Source organism: Adelges cooleyi, unplaced genomic scaffold, assembly GCF_023614345.1.
Source record: "Adelges cooleyi isolate 19-005CV unplaced genomic scaffold, UGA_ACOO_1.1 ACOO_flye_CR_arks_rails_tigmint_CR_PRNA_797, whole genome shotgun sequence".
Classification (NCBI taxonomy): domain Eukaryota; kingdom Metazoa; phylum Arthropoda; class Insecta; order Hemiptera; family Adelgidae; genus Adelges; species Adelges cooleyi.
This window is the reverse complement of record NW_026096510.1, coordinates 6,642-17,733: the sequence shown is the minus strand read 5'-3', so window position 1 is coordinate 17,733 and position 11,092 is coordinate 6,642. Positions and strand designations below refer to the sequence as shown.

Here is an 11,092-nt window from a genome sequence, read left to right as displayed (position 1 = left end):
TATTCATAAATTTGTTGTAAATTAATTAAAAAAAAAAAAAACCAGTACAGTGGGGTCGGGGCATAGTGGGGACGGAGCATAGTGGGGACGGGGAGGTCACAGGTTTATAGGAATTTTTAAATCTGAAAGTGATAAAATCACTTTCGAAAAAACGCTTCGATGCAAATCGGTAGTTAGTATTTTCAAGGCAGTACAATCTAAACCAAGCACAGTGTAAGCTAGGAAAGTTAGAAAGTAATAAATTGAATCGGCCATTTCAAAAACGACTTAGGTCACCGATTTTTCAAAACTGTCTTTTTATCAAATGTAATAATTATATACTTAGCTACGTATTCTGTGTGAAAACTCAATTTGTCAGACTCATATTTAATACAAATGTTGAGTACAAGAAATTTGAATCACTGCAAAATATATTTATGAAGTTTCTTGTGGCTAGTGTAATATTTCAAATTTGTGACTTGTGTCGTTTTTTAAATGACTGATAAAATTACAAAATAGAAGCATCAAAGCGTTTATTTGAAAGCGATTTTATTCAATTTTATCACTTTTATTTATAATAATTCTTGTAGACCTGTGACCTCTCCGTTTCCTCATTGCTTTGATTACATTATGCCAATACTCTACTATACTAGTCCTCTCGGATAAAATCACTTTCAAATTAACGCTTTGATGCTTCTATTTTGTAATTTTATCAGTCATTTAAAAAACGACACAAGTCACAAATTTGAAATATTACACTAGCCACAAGAAACTTCATAAATATATTTTGCAGTGATTCAAATTTCTTGTACTCAACATTTGTATTAAATATGAGTCTGACAAATTGAGTTTTCACACAGATTACGTAGCTAAGTATATAATTATTACATTTGATAAAAAGACAGTTTTGAAAAATCGGTGACCTAAGTCGTTTTTGAAATGGCCGATTCAATTTATTACTTTCTAACTTTCCTAGCTTACACTGTGCTTGGTTTAGATTGTACTGCCTTGAAAATACTAACTACCGATTTGCATCGAAGCGTTTTTTCGAAAGTGATTTTATCACTTTCAGATTTAAAAATTCCTATAAACCTGTGACCTCCCCGTCCCCACTATGCTCCGTCCCCACTATGCCCCGACCCCACTGTACTGGTTTTTTAATATGATAACTGGTAATCATTACTGGCTAATCTTTTTGCCACTGTCCATACGATTTAAATGATATATAAACTTATTGTATATGTGTCAGTGAACTAGTGTATTTAATATTTTATCACCTCATGTCATCTTTTAACACTAAACATGCTTTTTGGTGTTAGGAACATATTCGCTACCTAATTTTGCCAACAAAATTGGACATGTGCCGTTTTTGAACACAGCGATACAAGTATACAACTAGTGTACTGTTTTATATTATATTATTTTATTTATACTGAATGTGTCCGTGAGCCATGCCTCGCGGACACATTCAATATAACGTTCAGTTTAACCGCGAAGAAAGTCTTAATATATTTTTTTTCCAGTTTGTTTTTATTTAAGTCAGTCGGTTATATCTGAGCAGGAAAAAAGTAAGCCAGGACCTAGGAACAACTAATCCAAGAAAAGAAAGACGACCACATTGACGCCCCAGACAGACATAGATGGATTAAGTGCGGAATAACCTAAATCTTACCTGGAATAAATAAGTATCTGTCTAAATCTACGCATAAGCAACAAATGGGATTATAATTGTGAGTAAAACTATTTATTGTAAAAATATTAGAATCAATTGACAGCTAATAGTGTAATAAGAAAATATTATTACAAGAAAATAATAATAGCGCTTTATAATTTTAGAAGAGTTTTGCTATTGATTCCGTGTTTAAATTAACTGCTCCTCAAGTAGTTGGACTTATTTGCCACACTACGCCATTAATTTTTTTGTATTTTTTTTGTGTAATTCCATCGTATAGAGTACAAGTATCATTAATAGGGTCAATCATGAGCTTTTTTATGAATGATGTTGGAATCTGTGTACTTATGTATAATCCTATCAAACGACACATCCGCAACAAAGACACGTCAAGTAAATCTAAAAAATAAAAATACATTTTTTATTTGCTTAAATTAGTTTACTAGTGACTACTCTGCAACATTGTAGTATAAATTAAATGAACCAAATTTTAATACTAAAATAAGCTTTTAAAAGCTATAGAAAAATTCGTAATTACTTTGGTATTTTGCAACTTCAGAAGTATCAGTTTCTGTAACAATTACATCAAATAATTTTGCACTTAATAAAACTCCACTTTTACGCAACTAGTGGGGGGCTAGGTAAATTAAAATACTTCTAAACTCGTTTAAGCTCTAAAAACCTAACCAATCAGCTACAATCCTCAAGTAAGGTTTATAACTTAACTGAAATGTTGATGGAGCTTTAAGAGTTTTTAAAAGGTTAGAACTTCCTTAGCCACCCCCTAGTTACGCTAATGAAATTAGGTGTATTTATTTTATAAAATATAACAGTCACTCAAAAATCTACACAACTTCATATTAATATTTACTTAATACACGTCTGATTTTATTTCCTAAAGATCTTCCAGTAACTCTTCTCTGTTCTGCAAGGGTTGTCAAATTCAAGCCTCCCAAATCTATGGACATATTTATTAAATAAGTATGTTGAGAAGAAATAATAAAAAATAAAAAATATTTTAGTTGCTCGTGATACATAATTGTCTTTCATTTCAAAGAATTGTGATGAAACTACATTTTTTGTACAACCAGCCACTAGTGTTGAAACTCAAGAAATGGCTTGTTTCTATACTTTAAATTTCAAAGAACTTATTACACATTAACATCGATGTTAACTTTAGGTTCATAAAAAGCAAAAATATTCAGGCGGTACACCTTTCTAAATTGGACACCACAAATGTGGCACCCGACATTAAAAAAGAAGACAAAACTATGCCCGTGGCTTAAAAAATTTCCAGTATGTTATTTGTAAATATTTATTTGTTTATACATAACACCCCCTCCTATTTTTTTAAATGATACATACAAATTTTGTATTAATTACCTCGGGCTTCACCAGCTTCAGGAATAGCAATTTATAAAACAAATACAACAAATATTAAATTATTTTGCAGTTAATAAAACCCGGTTTATACGTTCTATATTAATTTATATATAACAGTCTCTCTTAATCTGAGATATATTAGACCGGATAATAATATGCAAAATATTATTGTATAATGGGTTTATATTATACTTCGAATGATCATCAAAAGCTTAAAACATTTGTAAACCGAAAATAAAAAAGGGACTTCATACCGCAAAAATAAAATTTTGAGTTATTGGTTATTACCAATTCTGAAAAATTTGAGACCAAAATCGTTCTTGTATATTGAAAATTGGCTAAGTTATATCTCTTTTAATTTATTTTGAAAAATTAATTTTTTTTGAGAAAAATACGCATTAAAGTTTTAAAATGTTACCAACATTTTATTTTACATACTTAATGAATGAAATTTAACCAAAAATTAAAATAAAGTGTTCTTAGGTCCACTTTAGAACTTTAAATGACTATAATTATTATCAATTTTGTAAATTTTATATTTACTTAATAAATCTCTTATTTCTAGTTGCATCATAAACTGGCTATACATGGATCCTAAAATTAATAACAAAATATATTTTAATGTACCTACAGATTTTTATGATTAAAATCAATATGTCATATTATTGTTTGTCAATAGGAGCTTACTAGTTACTACTAATTATAAAAAAAAAATATATGCTTGATGTTCGTATTGTACAGTCATGCTATTTATATTACAAGAAACTATATGTTAGTAGTCGTCACTTATTTAGATAACTATTAAAAATAAAAATTAGTTGTATCATTGTTATATTGAAGTGAATTATTACTATTAAATACCTAATATAAAATAATAAAAATATATTTTGTTTAAATATATTAAAGGTTCAAAATTCATACAACTTCATGTTAATATTTACCTAATAAACGTCTGAATATATTTTTTAAAGCTGGTTTGACAAGACATCTTCTCTGTTCTGCAAGGGTTGTTAAATTCAAGTCTCCAACTAAGTTGAGAAGAAATAATAAAAAATATTTTAGATGTTCATGATACATAATTGCATTACATTTCAACGAATTGTGATATAACTATTTGTTATGCAACCAGTCTTTAGTGTTGAAACTCAATAAATTTATTATTTCCATACTTGAAACCCCAAAGAACATATTATACATTAACATTGATATCAACTTAAGGGCGATGAGGAGCAAAAATATTTTTTAAAAAATATTCAAAAAAAAAAATAAGAAATATCTACACCCATGGCGTATTACATTTCCTAGTTTTTGATTGTGAATATATTATTTATATGTTAAGTTATATATATTTGTTTTTCATTGCAGTGTTAAAAATGAATTTATAAGCATAGGGTTCAATAACGTTAAAAAATAACCGTAAATGGTCACCAAGTCCCAGTAAATGGTCTCTCTTTCCTCAACAAACAATTAATTTTATTAAAACTAATGTATGGCATAAAACCTTGAATAAATAAAATGAAGAAAATGTTAACTCTTAAACAAGCTTTAAAGGCTATTTACGACTATAGAAAAATTTGTAATTACTTTGGCTTTCATCAAGTTTTGGAATATCGATGTCTGTAACATATATGTATAACAAACATCAAACCATTATGCAGTTATTAAAACCCGGGTTACCATTTTATTTATAACAGCCACTCTAAATCTGATATAAATTACACCATCAACATTTGAATAAACTATTTACATTATATTTTTAATCATTCTATTATTAAAAGCCTTAGCATAAAATATACATAGCTTTTTGTCTTTAAGCTTTTAATAATATGTTTATAGTTTTTCTCGAGAACTAAAAATAAGTATAATTATAAATTTTTGTAAATTTTATATTTACTTAATGTATTTTTTATTTCTAGTTGCATCATATACTGGTAATGCACGCATTCTAAAATATAAAACAAAATATATTTTAATCTACCTTCATAAATGATGCGTTTGTATATTAAACATGAAATATAAAAATATGGTTACTGAAGTTGTTGTGAAGGTGTTCAAAATCTGAAATCGGAACAAAAATCTAGTTTGCATAAAGAATATCAAACAACTGCACGGAGACACTTCCATAATGTGTAATGAAAATTATTACCCGTTATATTGATGGCAATATCCGTTTGGTCTGAAATTAACATTACATAACTTAATGCTATTGACACTATTTACATGTTTTTTGGTTACTTTCACTTGGACAGATTGACTTGTCAGTTGTCTGCCAACGTTTGGAACACTTGCACGATGAACTACCTAAGCTACTTAGGTAAAACAAAAAGATCTATTGGAGTACGCGCTAGAGAACATGAAAAAAATGTGGACTACAAGAGAACTAAGAAGTTGGCCATAGTAGAACACTTAGGTCAAGATGGCCACAGCGTAAACTTTGATGAAATTAACGTCTTTTTCCAGAGAATCTCATTACTGAAACCGTATGGTGAGAGCAACAATAGCAATTTAAAAATGAACATCAAACTTCAACCGGGAAGATGGATGGAAATTAAGCAAAACCTGGAAACCAGTGATACAACAGTTAAAAAGAGGACCAAAGGAAACCGGAGACCAAATGTAACGAAAATAGCCGGAAATACAACAAGAGGAGGCAGAGATTGCACCGGATGTGCTCACTCAGTCTACAGACAAACACAGTATGAGCAACATCGAACAACCGCTCTGAAGCTGGAACGTGCAATTGTTCCAAAACGTTGCTAGACGAGTCAATATGTCCAATTAGGAGTAAGCGAAAAACATGTAAATACAATATGATGGAAATCATTGAAAACTTCAATAGGAATGAAATATTGGAAATATATTCATAAAAGTCAACGAATACTATTACCCGGTACAGCGATCATAAAATTAATTTTGGCTGAAATTCACATTACATAAATTAACAATAATGGATTTTAATTGCTTTTTTTTTTTTTTATTTGAAGAATATTTACAATCTATGCTTGCTTTGAGCATAATAAGCAAATAGTAACTACATATATACAAAATAAAACGGTGATATGATATGAGGAGGGAGGCCATCCAGCGATAGAACCCAACAATTTATTATTTTAATAATTATAAGTACCGAAATTCACGTAATAATCTTCAATTTGAAATGATGAAGTATCATTAACCATTTTTTCAATTACATGCTCCAATCCATCTAGAATAAACAGTTATAAATTTGGGTTGTACTAAAATATTAAAATAAAATTAATTTAAGTGCCATACAAATCTTTAGAATTATATTAAACTATATATTTTTTTTCTTTAATATTTTGAACATCTATAGAAATATGCACAACAGTAAATTAGTAAACACTAAAAAAAAATCATATACCTAACTTGAATATAACATGAAGTAGGGGGGGCACCCAATGGAGTTACCTATTACTATACTTAATAGCAGTTATTTAACTTAATGTAACGCTTTTGATTAGGTTATTAAAAGTCGCTACTTTAATTATAATGTTCTGTACACTGGTTCTACATGGCTAGTGCACTTTATTAATCTATTAAAAAAAATTTTAAGTTTTAATTTACAAAGAACGTGACAACTAGGTACACATAACAAAACACTTATATATTGGCACATCAATTTTAAATATAATATCTTACTTAATCCAGAATTATCTCCTACAGTAAAATCATTCTTATTATACGCAAGCTCGATGGCTACATCTGTGATACATAATATAAAAAATATGTGTAAAACAGTGAATTCAATAACTTTGAAATCCATTTTTTATAAATAAAAAATATTACTGACTTGTAAGAAAAACTTCCTTCTTATAATTCACTATAAAAATTTTTTTTTTTCAAATTTATAACTACCTTCAGTTGATAATAGTGAAAATAAAATATTTACTTTCGTCATATGCCGAAACATTAAACAGGACTAATGTGATTAAAAAAAGGAAAATTTTCATTTTTTTTTCTGCAAATATATAGACAAAATTAAATTTATATTAGTTGACTCTGGTGCAAAAATGAGAAAGTTTTGGTTTTGTCATAAGTTTTTTTTATATGATGAATGTATATATGACACCCTGTATATATGCCATATATACAGGGTGATCTAACTAACGTAAGACACTCATTTTCTCTGAAAAAATGAATATTTTGAGATTTTTTTCTCCATAACTCTTAGGTACATATTTTACTACATTTTTTTATAGTTTGAAAATTTGTATCACCAATCCTTACCAGCCAAAAAGGGTGGATTTTTGGTTTTTTTAAATGGCATCATATGTTTTCAATACCATAAATGTGTAGACAAAAAATTTAATTTGATAAAAATTCTAATTTTTTATTTTCATTTATCTGTTTATTATGACTTTGTAAAGATACTACATTTCTTCTTATTAATAATCACATTTCTTCGGTTTTCCAAAACCGGTAACACATAAAATTCATATTTATGTTCCCGTTGTCTAACTGGCGATAACATTCTAACAGCTTGGAAGTCACTATGATAGATTTTGAAATAATGGTAGACCAACGGTTCTTATCTACATGTTACTTAGATTAGAGGTTGTTTATTATATCTGATTATGATACAGAATACGGTAACTCGTCAAATTATTTTTATGCATTGCAATAAAACTACTTGTCTTTGTAGTAACGAATGAAAATATTAAGAAATACAGTCAAAAAATCAAATATTTATAAAATCATAACAAATGAACAAATAAATGGAAATTTAAAATTCAAACTCTAACATATTTTTTAATTGTATGTCTACAAATTTATGTAATTAAAAACATGTTGCCTTTTAAAATAAACAAAAATCCCCCTTTTTGGCTTATAAGGATTGGTAATAACTTTTCAAAATATTGAAAAATGTAGTAAATTATATACCTAAAAGTTTAGGAAAACATAAATTCTCAAAATATTCATATTTTCAGAGAAAATGAGTGTCTTGCGTTATTTGGATCATCCTGTAAAAATTTATTAGAGTTTAATAAGAAATACATTTTGTTTTCATAACGTTTTTGTACAATGTATTGTTTTTAGTTAAGAGCAGGAGGAAGGTGTAGTGTGTTATTATTCTTATATACGTGTATTACTCTACCACACTGCAATTCTTGTTTGGGACGTTTTGAATATTAGTAAAATAATATAAACTAAAGTGTCGCTATGAGATATGGTTCAAGATAAAATGATTACCCTGTATTTCCTAGACTGCTAAACTGATTTTTTTTATACAGAACGATTTTTTTATCATCAGCCACTTAATATCTTATAGGGTTTAATACGAAATTAAAATCGTTTTTTCATATTGTTTTTATACAATATTATTTCAATTTTTCACAATTTTTTTTGTTTTTACCCCCCTCCTAACTTAGTTTTTTTTATAGTAACTTTTAAAAATTAAATGGTAACGTATATATTTTATTAACTTTTTAATTGAGAATAATATACTAAAAATGTTGACTGGTCGTTAACTAGTTTAAGCTAACTGTTTTAAAAGTTTTAAAGTTAGGATGGGAGGGGAAGTGCGGGAGATGCACGCAGATAAAAATAATACTACACTCCACCTTTCCTCCTGCCCTAAACTTGAAACTTCAATAACTTCAAAAGTTAATAAAATATATACGTTACCATAAAGTTTCAAAAGTTGCTATCAAAAAAACTAAAATGGGAGGGAGGTAAAAACACAAAAATTGTAAAAAATTGAGATTACATTGTATAAAAAGTACAAGTAAAACTATTTAACTAAATACAATTATTCAAATAATACAATAACTATATACAATTATTCTAAACTTGACTACAAATAATGTTTGTTAATCAACCTAATGATAGATTCAAAGCCAAATTATTTATGATTTTATTGTGGAAAGAGGAACATTTTAGAAGGAATATCATATTCGATTAACTAATATTAAGCAAAATTATTTAGATTTTCTATCTTAACCTAAAAATGTTCAATAACACAATTAATACCAAAAGCAATTTTGTAGAACACTATATTTAGCATAATATACGTGTAGAACTTTATTTTTTTTAATTTTTTGTAATCGCCAAAAAAATAAATTCTAAAAAAAAAACATACAAAAACAAGTATACACTAAGACAACACTTTTGCAAGAAGTTATGAAAACAATTTTAAAAAAATTGTCTTTTTTCACTATACCCTACAGTATACATAAAAGCAAATAATTAATAAATTCAAAATCTATTATAGAATTCTCCTCAAAATGGGGATTGTGTAAAACGAAATATTGGTGTCTATTATAGTCAAACGATTTAAGAAAACTGCTGAAAAAAGCTGTTAAGATCCGATTAAAAAATAACTAGCAATAAAAAATTCTTATTGCTGTCTTTCTCACACTATAACTTTTGGCTTATAAAGTTCATGCTTGTTAAGTTCTGACGTAATTACAATTTTTAGAGTTTAATAAAAATACTTACTAAAACTATTGAGCTGATAGAATTTCTTAGATAATAACCGATTTGATCAGCTTTTTAAACTAAATGTTCTTCTTGCGATTAGATTTCGACCGAAAAATTAGAATTTTATAGGTTTTTGCAGCGTAACTATATTTATTTACATATGTTAATTACATTGCTGTTTTTTTTATATGATTTCTGGTACACATTCATTACTTTGACGCGTTGTTTAGACTACGTTATTCTTAGTTAAAAGGTTTACAAACCCATACATCTAATGTTTACATTAAAGAATTACAATTGAAATTTGATTTAAATTTTGACCATAAAAATGCACATATTTTTCAACTTAAAATTAGGCCGCTCTCTTTTAAACATAATCAAAATAGTTCCATACAGAGATGGGCAAAATGAACGACAACCCATAACTGATTACAGAGGGATTATGGATTATTCGTTAAGCCTAAAACACTCTCATAATTGTGAACTTTGTAAAAGTTATTTATTCTTATACATTTTTTTTTTAATTGTAACAGAATATTGGCCCAGTATGCATACCGGAAAGTACTGTAATAAGAAAACATAATTTTCCTAGAAAAAGGGACTACTATGGGTTGGTTTATATACCAAAGTACAAGTTTGATTAAAAAACCTAGTTCATTTCTCCGCACCGCGGAAAAACATTGAATCATGGGTATGTTTTAGCATTACGGGTCCGTATAATCATAACGATTTTTAGTATCTAAGGTGGCTAGTATATTAAAACATATCAAGTTTCTGGCTAATATTTTAGTGTTTAATATCTGGCTTAAAACAATTCATAAAAATATAACCTCTTAAATTATTGAATTCATTTTAGTTCAGTTCTAGTTTACACGTGAATACAACACATATGCCCCAAACCTCACCCCCCCCCACCCATCCCCAACCCATCCCCAACCCCATTTTATTTATAGTATTTTACTGTTATCCCCTACCCCCTATCTCAATTACCATCCCCAACCCCCAAACCCATTCCCACCCCTTATGTCTTACCCTCTATCCCCTACTCCTATCTCAATTGCCATCCCCAACCCCCAACCCCATCCCCAAGCTTATATAAGCGGCTCACCACCAGACAGTCAACAGGCATTCCGAATGGTCATAGGTTCTCAAATGATAAAAAGTATTACCACTTGGGTTTTGACGGTCCCGCTCTACCCCACCCATCGTGGCCTTTTTTTTAATAGGTTATAAGTTATAACCAAGTGTACCAATTGACGAAAAATACTATGTGTAATATATAAATATCGAATGTATTTATCATAAGTATTTTATAAAACTGCATGCACAGTATAATACAATTACACTTATATATGTTCTATAAAATATCACATTTATTTAACAAAATTGAGTCATGTACACTGGATAGAAACCCCTAAGGAATACACCAATGAAAACACACTACATACCCCCTCCACAGTTCGACCCGACAACTGTTTCTTTAGTTCAGTCTTCGTGTATCATTATATTTCTCTATAACTGCCTAGTTGATAAAATGGAGCGCTGCCCGAATGATCTTGTAATCATTTCTTTTCCACAGTTAAAGTAAATTATTCCTTATGTGATTTCTGTCTAGTG

The 11,092-nt window shown here is 28.5% G+C and overlaps 1 protein-coding gene across 1 annotated transcript; it reads right to left on the bottom strand.

The window, feature by feature from the left end:
- Nucleotides 1-1,719: 1,719 nt before the first annotated feature.
- On the bottom strand, nt 1,720-9,615 carry LOC126845531 (uncharacterized). The gene is made up of 16 exons (XM_050584194.1): nt 9,494-9,615; nt 6,945-7,013; nt 6,846-6,875; nt 6,695-6,757; nt 6,162-6,239; nt 5,922-5,951; nt 5,181-5,210; nt 5,066-5,092; nt 4,929-4,979; nt 4,619-4,651; nt 3,976-4,062; nt 3,578-3,628; nt 3,035-3,049; nt 2,523-2,609; nt 2,190-2,222; nt 1,720-2,050 (listed from the first exon to the last, which is right to left on the bottom strand). Exons 2-16 carry the CDS (start codon nt 7,003-7,005, stop codon nt 1,857-1,859), a joined length of 870 nt encoding a protein of 289 aa, XP_050440151.1. The 5' UTR covers nt 7,006-7,013; nt 9,494-9,615; the 3' UTR covers nt 1,720-1,856.
- Nucleotides 9,616-11,092: the final 1,477 nt, after the last annotated feature.

Coding starts and splice junctions, on each gene's coding strand:
- LOC126845531 (XM_050584194.1), bottom strand. CDS start 7,005: ATGAAAATTTTCCTTTTTTTAATCACATTAGTCCTGTTTAATGTTTCG. Junction 5,952..6,161: donor AGATTATTACGTGAATTTCG/GTACTTATAATT, acceptor TGTGAATTTCAG/CCAAAATTAATTTTATGATC. Junction 3,629..3,975: donor TATATTCAGACGTTTATTAG/GTAAATATTAAC, acceptor TATTAATTTTAG/GATCCATGTATAGCCAGTTT.